Raw genomic sequence first — 14,469 nt, 5'->3', positions numbered from 1 at the left:
ATGATTCGTTAAATTACATGGCTTTCTCAGCTACACTTTCACATGGCTGCCAAACAAAGTCTTGGCTTTTAAGTGCTTACACTGCATAGACTCATGCTTTTAAGTATGTGGGTTTAAGCTTTCTTTCAAGACAGAGTAAGACAAATTCCTCAAGCTTCCTTTTGCCACTGGATTCCTCCTCAGTCTTAAATGTAAGAGGTACACTTTGGTCGTGGCAGGTCACTGTAGTCTTAAAGCAATTGAAAGGAAAGAAAAAAATGAAGACCACACTCTCCTATACCACATTCAGAAAAAGAAGGACAGAGTCAGATTTTACTCCTGAGAGAAAAAATGGGAAAGAGCTTTCACATCATTCTCAAGGAACTTTTTTCAAAAACATAACTTAAAAATTTGACAGCTACAAATGAAATATTCTGTAGACTGTAACAGTCTTGTGGTAACAAGTATCTTTGTATAGCTGCTGTAGTTCCACTGTCGGGGCAGATTTGTTTATCTGTTTTGAGTGTTTGCTGTAGTTGTTGTCTGTGTTCATCAGTGTGAGTAACTAACGTCTTAAAATATACCATATGATATCAAAGGTACCTTTTAAGGTGTGCACATACTGTGCAGGTGACTCATTTCCTTGACAAAATAATATATCAAGAATAGGGATCATTAAATTTGCTATTGAGTTAGTGGATTTGGAGTGCCAAAAGAAAAAGTACGATTTTTTTTGGAGTAGGTGTCTTCAGGCATCATTACACAGAACACAGCTGTTTGGGTACTGTAGGAGACTAGAGGTACTTAAAATTTAAGAATGTCATGTTGCTTTGCAATGCATATGCAATGACATTGCACAGTCTACTGTTCAATGCTAATGCCTTTCTGCAAAGGGCTTTTGGTAATGTTTATGATCCTACTGCGTTGCAAGCACATGTGTTGCCTGCTGCTGGAATCCATACAACAAAATAATTAGGGCAGAGCTTGAACTGTAGCACTGCACCATCTGGTGGCCTTCAGCTTGAACAGGGTTCAGTAACATTTCTTTGGGAGAACTTAACATGTCTTTACTGTCAACTCTCAAATTTATATTAAGGTCTTTATTTTAAAGAGAGCATTACTTTGTTTTCATTTTTCCAAGACTTTCAAGTAGAACTTGTTTCAATAGGTCTTTATATGCTTACATTAAAGGAGTCCTTTAGACATTGTGCATCTGAGTGAATTCTGACCAAGGACATAAGAGCTTTTGTCATAAAAAGTCAGTGCATCCTGTTACATTTCATAATGTTTTTCTTTTTCTATCAGGGTATTGCTGGAACAGACGTAGCTAAAGAAGCTTCTGATATTATCCTTACAGACGACAACTTCACCAGTATTGTTAAAGCAGTTATGTGGGGACGAAATGTCTATGACAGCATCTCCAAATTTCTTCAGTTCCAACTTACTGTCAATGTAGTAGCAGTAATTGTTGCTTTTACAGGAGCATGCATAACACAAGTACGTACCGGTGGGGAGTTGTTTCAGCTAATAAAGGTTGAAAGAGTCATGATTGATTAATTCTTGAGTTCAAACTTTCACTTAAACAGTAGTCCAAAGATCATAATGCCCTTCAGAACATGCTGATATTGTATGATAGATGCCCTTTAACAGTTTCTGCACTTCTATTGGAGGGTTTATGTATCTATTTTTACAGGATTCTCCACTTAAAGCCGTGCAGATGCTGTGGGTAAATCTCATAATGGACACATTAGCTTCTCTTGCCCTGGCAACAGAACCACCCACTGAAGCTCTTCTGCTGCGGAAGCCTTATGGTAGAAACAAACCTTTGATTTCTCGTACAATGATGAAGAACATTTTGGGTCATGCATTCTACCAGCTTGTAGTGGTCTTCACACTCCTGTTTGCTGGTAAGAATACTGAGGCTTTACAAAGTTATTCTGAATGTTGTAGAGAAGTGGCTTTTGTTCAAATGATGTTTTTGCTGTAGTGTGTGCGTAAAGACACTAATCAAGCTGTTCATAAATGCCTTTTATATACAGGTGAGAAAATTTTTGATATCGATAGCGGAAGAAATGCACCTCTGCATGCTCCTCCTTCAGAGCATTATACTATAGTATTTAATACATTTGTGATGATGCAGCTTTTTAATGAAATTAATGCCCGAAAGATTCATGGTGAAAGAAATGTTTTTGAAGGAATCTTTAACAACGCTATCTTCTGTTCTATTGTGCTGGGGACATTTGTTGTGCAGGTAAGCAGATTCTTGGAGGGTGGGGGGGGAAAATTCATTTAGTGCAGCGATGTACTTGCTTACCTTGGAAATGCCAATCAACTAGTGCCAGAGATCTAATTTCTGCAAGGTGGAAAACCTCCAGGGTCAAGCACACAATAAGTAAGTTGCAAGTGCAGCTTGATGGAGTTTTCAAACCTCCTCGAAGTTGGCAATGCTGGAATGTTGTATTTGTAGTTACCTTTCGAATTTTCAACTTCTTCAGTTTAATCTCAGTATTCTAATCTCTTGGCAAAATATAAAGAAGTTATATGTGTCAATTGTTCATTCACCCCTTGTCCCTAAATCTTTCTTATAATATCAACCTGTGCATCTGAACAAGAGTCCATTTAAACAATTATAGAAAAAGAACAACTTCTTTTATTTTCTTAATGAGATTAGGACATAGAATAAGCTTTAGAATTTTAAGTATTAGTTTTTACCTTACTGGTACAGGAACCAGTGGTACCTACTGGTATGTATTGTAGAGGTGCTGTTTTAAGTGAAAAAAACCTGATGTCTAGGGACCTTCTGTTCCATTACATAGGGGAACTTATTAAAGCTAGTTGGTTAACTTAGTACATGTTAACAAATGAAATTAAATGATCTTCAGTTGATTAAATTCACATGCTGGTGTTGAGAAAAACCAATTTAAAACTGAATCTACAGAAAACAGTTTACAAGAACTATTTTCACCCTCTAAATAACCTTAATTTTAATTAGTGGGAAGAAATAACAAACAAATCAGTATACTACTTAATTTCAGAACCCATTTTCATTTTGGATTAAGTTATTTGGGACATATAACCTACATATTAAGGTTCTCCTTAGAGTTGATAATTCATGAAGTTGATGGAAGTTATATCAGTTCAAGCATTGGAAATGTATGCACTGCTGCTTCACATTAAGTCAGGGAACTTACTCTCTCAGGTTTAGATTTTTATAGATGACACTTCTTCAGAAACTGCTCTTATTTTTGGGATTATGGATGCAGCAGATTGACTGTTGTTGTGCAACCAAGCCAAACATGTAGAAATTACTCCTGGCTGCCACTGTGTTTGTTCCCTTTATAAATTTGGCAGCCTGAATGCCTTCCCAACTCCCGTTTTGTTGTCTCAGTGTTTAATTTGGAGTTAAAACAGAAGATACTCTTTGCTTTTTCAGCTGTCAGGTGTCCTACTTAATGGTCAATACTGTCTCCTTTTCATGCCTGCCCTGCTGCTTTGAATTGTTGATTCTTCAGGGCAGACTTTCATGCATATAATCCCTATGCAGAGGGATACCTTGCTCATTAGGGCCCATACAGCTTGTTGTAATAGCTAAAGTAGTAGGAGCTCATTTAATTTAGCTTTTGAGCTCTCTGCCCCCTTCCCCCAAGATTTACTACGTGTGGTGATTTAAAGTCTGATATTTAACACTGATGTGATACATAGTAATATCCTGTAGAATTACTTTTGAGATATTTCATGTCATATGGATCTATGAATTCTATTAATACAAGTTTCTGAATCTTGGACTTAGTTCCAAAAGGAGTGTTCATAGCAAAAGTAATCACTGTACATTTGTAGCATCAAATACATGCTGTAATCGTGAAATGAAGGGGGAAAAAAGCTTAAAGCAAAATTGAGGAGTCAGCAAGTTTTCAGGAGTTGGCATTCGAAGAATGAATGGGTAGTTCTTGACATACTGAAAAGTGGAAGAATATGGCATAGGTTTGGAAACTTACTCAAACTGCTGAGACAGTGACAGAATATGCTTAATAAGATGGAAATCCCATGTTCTCTTGCAGAGCTGTCTGTTGTGATCTTAAAGCATAAGGGAATTTTCTAGCAACAACTCATTGATGCATGTTTAATTATGTTTTTCTCCACAGATAATTATTGTGCAGTTTGGTGGAAAGCCCTTCAGTTGCTCAGAACTCTCAATTGAACAGTGGCTGTGGTCCATTTTCCTGGGCATGGGCACACTACTTTGGGGCCAGGTAAACTAGGATTTTTCAAAATGCCAAATATCTACTTGGAACAGTATACTTTAAATGGAAAAAACAAACATACTGTCTGTAGCATTCAGATCTTTCAAGTGAACTATATGAATATATGAAGACCAACAGTAAATATTAATTACAATTGACTTGTTCAATAGATAGAAAGTCTTAAGTTGAATACCCCTTCCTCAGAGTGGGTCAATTATTAACATTTCATAACTAGATCCTGTGGCTGGTTTGTTTAGCAATTTTGAACTACAAGCAGCTGTAGCTACCTTTTAAATATGAAATTAAATTTTCAGCCAGATATGAGTACCAGAAAATGTGGTAAGAATACAAGATGCAACGAACATGCTAATGTTAAAAGATATTTAACTTGTTGCTTAAAGGTTTTCTTGAAAAATCAGAATTGCTAAATTTGACAGTATTTTCTTGATTTAAAAACCTCTTGGCATAGCAAGAAATACAGCAAAAGTCAAACCAACTTTCTCTTTAATCTTTATTTACATAATTGTGGCATAATTGAAAAGTATTCCCACCTAGTAAGCCATTACATTTGGACTTTTATTTCCTTTCCCCTCCCCCCAGAGTGTCATTACTATTGCATGCACAACAGTGCTTGTAAGCAGCAAGCTTATTTACGTGAAACTTTAGAGCTACAGAGTTTTCTATTATTTAATGACATAGTTGTCTAAACTTTTCATACCACATGAAGAGTTTTCCATTACAGTTTCTTTCCTTCCACTAAGTAAAAGACACTTCATGTTTCACCATAAAATTTGCAGGATGAATTTTAGTTGTAATTCCATACATAGACGTATGTTCTAAAAGTGACTAAGCTTTTTAACAAGGTTCCCTGGAAAATTAATTATTTAAAAAAATCAAATAGAGTCACTCTGAGGTGACTCCTAGAAGAGAATCGAGATGGCTTGAAATACCTTTGACCCAAAGTATCTTGCAAGGGCAAAGCTTCCCTACTGCCATTCATGCTGCTCTAGCATATCATTAAAGTCAAAGAGCTTGAATTTTCCGAGAATAATAGAAACTGAAGAGTGAGCTGGGAGCATTCATAGCAGCAGTTTTAGCATAAAAGGCTGTTTATCTTGCTTTTGGAGCAGACCTTTTTCCTCTGCAGCTGCAGAAATGGTCTTCTAGGTTTGTGATGATCAAGGAAAGCAGTCTTGGAATTGATCTGAATCTCCTATATTTAATATACCAAAAGATGACTCCCCTTTAACCACATGTAGCTTTTGTTTAAGATATATAAATTGCTATACACCAAGTAGCAAAGTAACGGCTTGAGGTACATACAATTTCAGAAACATCACTCACGTTGCAAATGGATTGATATCTCCCAGGTCACAAGTGAATGAATGTCTCTTCTGTATTTCTGAATTAATTGTGGTTACTTTAGGTGATGGAGGTCCCACTTGAGGTGACACATCCTGCTCATCAAACTGATGAAACTCTAAAAGCTCTAGATACAAGTACAATCTACAGGATTAATGGCTTGTGTAGCTTCAGTACTGCTCCTTCCTGGCATTGTCAAGTAATGTTAATGTGGAATTCTTTGTCCCGGGCAAGGCTGTTTTGTAGTCCAAGTTTAATTTCACACCTTGGTTGAGGTAGTAAGTATATTCACAGCTTTGCAGCTGTTCAGCTGGAGTGATTGTTTTACACTGACGCACCCATCCTGTCTATGTAACTTCATTTTTTCAATTTTGCTAATTTTATGCAGGATATCTGTTAAGCCTTAAGACTGGTATTACTCTTTTTTTTGTTGTCGTTGTTAAACAAAAAATAATCCCGATTTATGTATTTCGTCTACTGTTAGTTGATTTCAACAATTCCAACCAGCCGACTGAAATTCCTTAAAGAAGCTGGTCATGGAACACAAAAGGAAGAGATTCCTGAAGAAGAATTAGCAGAAGATGTAGAGGAGATTGATCATGCTGAGAGAGAATTGCGTCGCGGTCAGATCTTGTGGTTTAGGGGCCTAAACAGGATACAAACTCAGGTATGGTCTTAAAAAAGGTAGGATACAATGGGTGTTATGAGGGAAATTTCTCCATTTTTGACTAAGGTGGCTGTTCTAACTGGTGTGACTGAGACTGTCAAAAGGGGGTATGGATGGATGTGTAATCCCTCAGGGTCCTCTGTTTTCTTCAGCTTTAAATGCAACTCTTGCCTGTTTATCTGCTCTGTTTTTAAAAAGTGCCTTTTTTTCTTTACTTTTTGTGTGTTATAGATGGGATGGTCCTTTCTCTTGTTCTCTCTCTCTCTTGCTGAGCAAGCTGTCACAATCTCTGATTCCTTGCAGATGGATGTAGTGAATGCTTTCCAGAGTGGAAGTACCATTCAGGGGGCTCTAAGGCGGCAACCCTCCATCGCCAGCCAGCACCATGATGTAACAAATATTTCTACCCCTACACATGTAGTGTTTTCCTCTACTACTGCTTCTACTACTGTGGGGTGTGAGTGTGTGTTCCTAAAGTGCATGAAATTAACATTTCCTAATTCACGTACCTAACGTTTCTCATTTTCTCCTTAGTACTTAAAATCATCGTTCAGGCTTTTATAGAGCTCTTCCACAAAGTGGAGTCCTCAAGACTTTTTTTTCTTAGAGGGCTGAGAACAGGTGGAACAGTTTCAACAAAAGACTTTAAAGCGAAAGCTGTGAGCCTGCACATCCTGTGCCTTCATCCATTCGTGTACAGAGGGAGTTTTAAGATAAAAAGGGAAAACTGTTGTAAATTTTCGAGTATATGCCTCTTAGGGTGACTTGCATTGAATAAGTGAATTAACTGGATAATCATGGACCCAGGTCAACAAAAATAGATCTCTTGCACTGTAGCACACACAATACTTAAGTAAGCAAGCTGATTTGGAAGCAAATGGTATGTTGAAGGTATGAATGTAGTTAGAACATGGAGCACTAAATGCATTTCCTTTGTAGCCTGTAAGGAACTTTCTGAATCTCTGCTTTCATTGGACCTTATTTACTGAATAACAACTTTTTCAACATCAGGATTCAGGTGGAGAAACAAGGCTTCTGAAATGCATACAAGTCAGAAGAAATATGAATTAGCTAATATAAAAAGGAAAAAAAATTAAGCATTAAATGGCAAAACTTCCATTTGAATCTGAAGGGTTCTTTTTCCTCTCTAGGTTCTTCTGGGAGCAGTTCATAAGCCATCAGTGACAGCGAAGTTTGTCTCACCTCAATTCTACCATCTCTATCTTGTGCTCTAAGTGGCATTTCAGTTTCAGCCTTCCTCTCTGTAGAGGCTGGAGATTTATTTACTCTTGGATGTAGGCCTAAACTCTGGAGCCAGAAGAGGCATACTAGTTGTAGTTGAATACTGATAGCCAATATCTTTGTTCAGAGTTTTCCATCTTAATACATGTTTAACTTTATTCTCTAACTTCCTAGAGATGGGTTAAATAATTGTTCTTTTTTAAAAATAACTCTGAGAGGGCTTCTTTTCCTCCTTCCCCTCCCTGCTTAAACTTTCAGATTACCAGATGGATGAAGACCCTTAATTTCAGGAGCAGTCTTAAGTGAAACGGTGAAAGCTTCAGACTTTTTTTTTTTTTAATTATTTTTTTATTATTTTTGGGCTTGGCCAGAATTCGTGTGTGACCTTGCACAGGTATTTACCTCTGTATTTGTTCTCCAGTGGCAAGACAGGTGTTTCCCTACCTTGCAGTAGTACTGAGAAGCTCAGCTCACAAATTTGCATGCCTCAAGAACACAAAATGAAAAGTAGATTTAACACTTAAGGATGCACAGGATTGCATCTCCTAGTTAAAATGCTAATTAGTAACCTGTATCCCTAACTACACTCCAGAACATTAATTAGACATTCAGAATTCTCTAGAGAGCAATGTCATTCCATGCTGCTATTTGAGCAGAATCTACTGGGCACTGCAGCATCTCATTGCATCAAATGACCAATGCAGATACAGAGCTACCATAGCAGAGAGCTAGTTTTTTATCCTCGCTATTACAGCCTTCTGCTACACCCTCCAGAAGAGCAGCTTTTGAGAACTAATATAGATTAATGGGAAGCAGATGTGTTATTGTCTCTTTTTTGGAGCTGCTTGTTGGAAAATAGTTCCTATAAAGTAAGGTTGCAACTCCTAAGCAGCCATCTGGTTAGGAGGATTTGGAGTGCCAGCTACATTCCTTGCTATTCTGGTACTAATATGAGGAAGGGCTGATGACAGTATGAATTACACTTAACAAATTGTCTTGTTTGCACCTCACTTACATGATTTATTTATAGTTATCCCTCTAGTTTAATTATCTTGAGTGGTTGAAAATAGAGCCTTCAAAACACTAGATTTTCCCTTTTAAAGTGCTGAAAGTTTGATTTCTGCCTTTGTGGCTGGACTCTGAGGGTCCTGAGCTTGCTGTAGAGTCTGGTCCACTTGTGTAGTATGCATTCTGCATGGGAACCAAACCTTTATTGTGGGTATGCATATATTCCATGATAATTACAGCTGTCCTCTTAAGCCAGAATTGTTTTTCATTGCTGCTGATGTTTTTAATTCTCATCTGTAAGCAATGAACAAACAGTCCCATGAGACATTCATATTTCATTTTGCCACATAAATGGCACAATGGGATGCAACATGCCAAATAAAGTCATTGCAAACTTTCAGTCTGGCATTGTCACTGCTAATTTTCTTGGTAAGTGCCAATCCAGTTTAGGCAGCTGGCTGGACTTATTTAAACCTTGTATAATGTGTCAATTGAGCAGGCTGTCAAGGGACAAGTGTGCTCAATTCTTTTCATGCAATGAACAGTAAAGTAGTGGCTGCTGTTGTAATCTTTTCTCCAGCGCATTCACTCTCTTTTCTGTCCTCCCCTTACTGGTAGTTATGTCCTCCCCCTTGACCATGTGCCCCATCCCTGTTTCCCCTTATTCTCTGTGCCTTCTTCCCTTGCCTCCATGGTTAATTGGGCTCAGCATGTACCTGTAGTATAAAAATGGGGACACGATCACTTTGGAGTAAAATTCTTTGTGCAAGTGGTCTGAGGGAGCAGAGGTGGGGAAACTGTGCTACTTCTAGAATACAGCTGAGACATGAGACTTTATCATGTGCAGTGGCTCCATTTAACCAATTTGATTTAACACATTGCTTTTGGAGAGCCCTTCTCTGTTTACAGGGAACTTCCCAGGTGTATCTTAGCTGTTTTGAAGTCTCTGCTCTTGATCTGCTTGACCTTCCAGCTTCATTCCTTCACCTGGAAGTCACTTTATTTTTTCTGTTGAGGATCTCTGGAACCACTAGTCATGATCTGTTTCTCAGCTTGAAACAAGTCATCTTGGATGTGCTAAGAAAAGCTTTCAATTTGACTTGCTGTTTGTAACAGCAAGTTCTTGTTTACTACAGAGTTGCTCTGCTGCTTACTATTTTACACTGCTTTGCTGGAGACTTGCTCAGGGTAGGGATGTTGAGAATTGAATAAGGAGTCAACAGGAGGGGGAAACTGTCTCGGGAAAATTGTTGGATAAATAAGTCAATGACTTCTGCCTCACCTTACTTGTTTTATCAGTTCAAGAACGAATCCTGAATTTTTCTACCGGAGCAGGGAAACATGAGGCATGGGAGAAGGGGGGTGTGGGCAGCTGGTTTCATCATTCAAATAATACTTAGAAAAGCTTAAATTCAAGTCAGCCTGGACATGCACAATTTGCAAAATAAAGCTGTACTTTGTTTTGTATCTAATTTAACTGTGAAAGGTTTATTTATGAATTCTGTCAGCTTAGCTTTCTGATTCAAAAAATATTAAACAACCAAAAGACACGAAACAGTCCTCAGCCTGGGAACTGTGTCCATGAATTCAATGTAAATCGAAGACTCATGCAAAGGCTTTTCTCATACTTGGCGCTACTTAAGCAGTCTCTTCAAAGTTACAACCTGTCCTGGCTACTAAACTGTGCAACACAGTATTCAATTTCCTACTTCTGGTCTTAAGTTTCCAAAGCACTGTTCACTAAGGAGCTTTCTCTAGAGTGGTAAATGGCTATATACTCGAATATTTACAGCTGTTACAGCGGTATCCTTTTTTGCATGACTTCGTAAATGTTCGTTCATTGTGACATTGGCTTACACTTGCTTGGCTTTTTCATAGTCAGTTGACATCCTAAGTCCTAGCATGAGAATTAGTGACCCTTTTATCCCCTAACTTATTTTCAGCCTCTCCCCTCCTTCCCTCCCTCCAATCTCACCCAAATATGCAATAAAACTCTCATTGAGATTTATTTAATTTCTGAATAAGTAAATATTTGTTGGCCTCACCTCTGAAACATGCTTAGCCCATGTTAAATAATTAAACAACTCTAGTGCCATGTCTGAATTTTAGGGCCCTTCAGCTTTTTGCAGTGTTTTCACAATTTTTATTCCTACTGTGTAGACTGGCAGTGCTCTACTGAAATGCTCTTCATTTTTTACAGTTTATTGCAAGTTCCACTGCATCATACAAATTTGATTCACTCATGTCTAGCTGTTTGTGGATTCAAACTCATAAGAACCATGCCATTATCAGTAGATCTGCAGCATTTTAACAGTACTTTTTCTTTGTTTACAGATCCGAGTGGTGAATGCATTTCGTAGCTCCTTGTACGAGGGGCTAGAGAAACCTGAGACACGAAGTTCAATTCACAATTTTATGACGCATCCTGAGTTTAGAATAGAAGACTCCGAGCCTCATATTCCCCTTATTGATGATACTGATGCTGAAGATGATGCTCCAACAAAACGCAACTCTAGTCCCCCTCCCTCTCCCAATAGAAATAACAATGCGGTTGACAGTGGAATTCACCTTACAACAGACAAGAACAAGTCTGCTACCTCTTCATCCCCAGGGAGCCCACTACATAGTTTGGAAACATCACTCTGATTGTAAGCTGAATGTTAACACACTAGCTGCATTGTAAAGAAATTGAAACTGGGTCTCTTCACACATTATGATGGACAAGATGATATTCTTGTCTTGGACTTCAACAGAAGAAACACTTGTACGAATGTAGATTTATTTTTTTAAAAAAAAAGCTTTCTGCCAGACTGGAGGGTGCTTTTCTGGGGGTGGGAGTAATAATGAACTCTGACAGATAAACAGTAACTCAGCATAAGTGACCTGTGGATCATCTGTTGTACTAAGAATGGTCCTGAAGAGTGTGTTAGCAGAGCTTTAGTTTATCATGATCCTTTTCTGAGGGGAAAGCTGGGAAGGGCAAGGAGGCCCTGGATCATTGAATTGATACTTTAATTTCTGCTGTTGGCTGTTAATAATTTGGATTATTTATGTTTATAAATGATACAGATCTGTTTACAAGGTTTGTAGATACTTTTTTGTTCCTGTTCATAGATGGGAAGCTTCCTTATAAATGATGCAGAGAAGACGAAAAACAAAACAAAAAAACCAAAAAAACTAGTCCTTCAAATACTGCTGTATTTTCAGGAAAAGGGTGTTTCTATTGAAACTGTACTAAATTTTGCCTGCAATTTACCTTGTTAAATATTGTAGATAAATTGCTACTACTAATAGCCAAATAGATAACACTAATGCTTTGTAAAAACATGAGCAGTGGTGTTCTAATGAAGTTATGGCCTCTGTCCTAATTAGTTTCTTAAATACATTTACTACTTAATGGTTTTGAAACAACTGTTTAATTTTTAAAAATTTTGAGAAACTTAATGAATAACTTTTGTTCAGAACTTAGTAGGATTGTTTAATGCAGGACATCAATACGTGATGGAACTTGCTTGAAATATTTCTGTTATCTCGGGCAAAATGGATTAAATCAAAATACATCAGAATCTTAGTCCTTTGTTTTTGTCTAATCATGTTAGTTTAGTGCTGTCTTGGTGAACTGTGAGTGGAACTGTGATTTTTTTCTAATCTATAGAATCCTTCATGCAGCATGAGGGCTGTTGGCATTTTGAAAGGTTGTTAGTGGGTAGCATACATGTTCTCCTTTTTGTTTTTGAAACTTGTTTGTAAACATGAATAAATCTGCCCTTTTGTTAAAATAAAATTGCAGCCATGGTTTCTTACAGATTTTTTTTTCTCAGCTCCTTCACTGAAAATACAGAAGGTACTCTTTGTGTTAGTGGTTACCTTTAAACTGCAATTTCAAGATGGTAACAGCCCGACTCCAAATAGCTCTTTGGGTAAATGGAATCGTGATGGCTGCCTCCAGAATGAATGTAAGTCAAAGTACTCAAAAGTCTTCACTGAGCCAAAAGGATACTCCTGGGGAATTAATAGGTCTGCCTGAAATTCCGAGACTTACTGTGAGTACTGTGTAATAAATGTATCTCTGACTGCTTAAGTGAGGGAGACTGAGAACTGACATAAAGCACAGGTGAAATGCACCAGAACTGATCAACTTGAGACTGACTGAAGAAGTTGTGGTCTGCCTCTGCTGTGTTGTTCAGACAGCCAAGGATGATGAAACAGTACTCAGTCTGGCACCTCCTCATGTTTTCTTGGTCCAATACTATTCAAAAGAGCAACAGAAGACAGGAGTTGTAAGATTTTCTTTTTCCAGCTCTGTATTCTTAAAAATACCAAATGAATTTTTTTGTCAAATAATCCAGAATTATGGACATTTTTTAATGTGGTCCCTTCAAAGGACTGCAAGAATTAAGTTGGCAATTAGGAAGGAGATAATAGTGGAGCTAACTGCAGAAATGAGCAGGTTGGGAAGCTCAAGCACATCTTTCCCTTGTGGTGGGGTACATGCATGCTTGGGGTTGTCCTTTAGTGGATATTGTTCAACCTGTGGCACTGTATCCCACTGTCAACCACTCCTGAATTCCATCTTTTCTATTGTACTTCAGTAAATACACTGAATTCTAGGCAAGGGGGTCGAGGGTGGGGGGTTGCACTTGACACTTTGTATAGTGATTTCTCCCACATGTTTCTAGCACTTTTCTTACATCATAGTTCTTATCTAGAGCGCTTGGTTGGAGGGTCAGTTTTTATGTAAGCTATTTTCTCTTTACTACAAAAGTCAGATAAGCACTGACTTAAAATAAAGGGAGTTTTCTTTACCTGTGAAGTACACTGCCATGTGGAAAAGTATCTTCATTTAACTTCGTTAATGAGTAATGATTTGACTTCATTTCAAAACAAACTTTAATTTTGCCCTCTTCTCTAGGTGTGATCATGACTGCATGTTAATCTTTTTTGGAATAATATCTACACTTAAACCTTTTGTGGGGGGTGGGATGGTGAATGTAGGCTTTGTACATCGCTGGTCCCTCTTGATTCTGTTAACATCAGTGTGCTGTTCTTGCAGGAAACGTCCTTACAGAAATAAGGAAAAGTTGTTTAAGAGGGGGGTATGCTTTCTTTGTGATCTCAAGAAATCATAACATTGCCTAGATTATGGAATGGTTTTCACTAAGCTCATGAGGCCTTCATTGCCTTTCTGGTTGTAAGGTTTACTTGTCTTTCTTGTAACTGAAATAAATAAAAGTGCTGTTCATCTCAGTCTGTATGGGGACTGAAATTCTTGAATGTCAGTACAGTACTGATTTAAACCTGAAATGCATGCCAGTTATATAAAACAGCTCTTGCTACAATTTTACGCCCATTTGCTTTGAAGAGGTCATGGTATATAGTGTACATGGTTGAGTGAGAGTGACTTGGAACATGAACTCAGTTCTAGACTTAGCAGCTTAAAATGTGGTTTGGAGTGGCTCAAAATGGGGTTTCCTGGGTGGGATGTTGATTATTGCTGTGTACATCTTAGGACACCTCATCTTGGCTCTGAAGGAGGGCTGAAAATGGTAACTAATAGAAGAGGACTTTTTTTTCCATATTGGCCTTAACAGGAACAGGAAAATGCTGCTTCATGGAGTAGTCTGGAGAGAATAATGGAAACAAATGCCTAAATGCTAAATAAGTGGGTAAATGCAGAGGTCTATAGCAAGGACAAGCAGCCAAAACATATGAAATGGCATATTCAAAGGCTTTCTTACAGTAACAGCAAATTTTCCAATGTGTTTTGAAGTAAGCAAGCAAATGTAATATTTATGAGAGTATAACTTGTGTATACTGAGCATTGGAAAGTGATTCCAAAAGCCTGATAAGTTCTATTTCTACTGCTAGTAGTTCTAGCCTTTGCAGAACTCTAGAATAATCCAGATCATAGTAACCATTACATAGATTAAAGTAGAATATCTTAATGTCTGTACTGCTTTTCTGATGCAA

At 37.8% G+C, this 14,469-nt stretch overlaps 1 protein-coding gene across 5 annotated transcripts in view; it reads left to right on the top strand.

Moving 5' to 3' along the window:
- Positions 1–13,054, top strand: part of ATP2B1 (ATPase plasma membrane Ca2+ transporting 1) — a 59,009-nt gene extending 45,955 nt beyond the window's left edge. For 2 of the 5 annotated variants that reach the window (XM_084205582.1, XM_084205583.1), the window contains exons 16-22: positions 1,285–1,476; positions 1,673–1,886; positions 2,019–2,230; positions 4,122–4,229; positions 6,067–6,249; positions 6,481–6,639; positions 10,834–12,260. In XM_084205582.1, coding sequence (XP_084061708.1) covers positions 1,285–1,476; positions 1,673–1,886; positions 2,019–2,230; positions 4,122–4,229; positions 6,067–6,249; positions 6,481–6,639; positions 10,834–11,145 — 1,380 coding nt within the window. In that variant the 3' untranslated portion in view covers positions 11,146–12,260. Of the gene's footprint in view, positions 1–1,284; positions 1,477–1,672; positions 1,887–2,018; positions 2,231–4,121; positions 4,230–6,066; positions 6,250–6,480; positions 6,640–10,833; positions 12,261–12,320 lie in introns of those variants that run through there. The other 3 variants (XM_084205584.1, XM_084205585.1, XM_084205586.1) reach the window with 3 other exon arrangements.
- Positions 13,055–14,469: the final 1,415 nt, after the last annotated feature.

Source organism: Fringilla coelebs (assembly GCF_963513975.1).
Source record: "Fringilla coelebs genome assembly, chromosome: 5".
Lineage (NCBI taxonomy): Eukaryota > Metazoa > Chordata > Aves > Passeriformes > Fringillidae > Fringilla > Fringilla coelebs.
The sequence above is the reverse complement of the archived record's forward strand: the minus strand, read 5'-3'. Positions and strand labels throughout refer to the sequence as shown.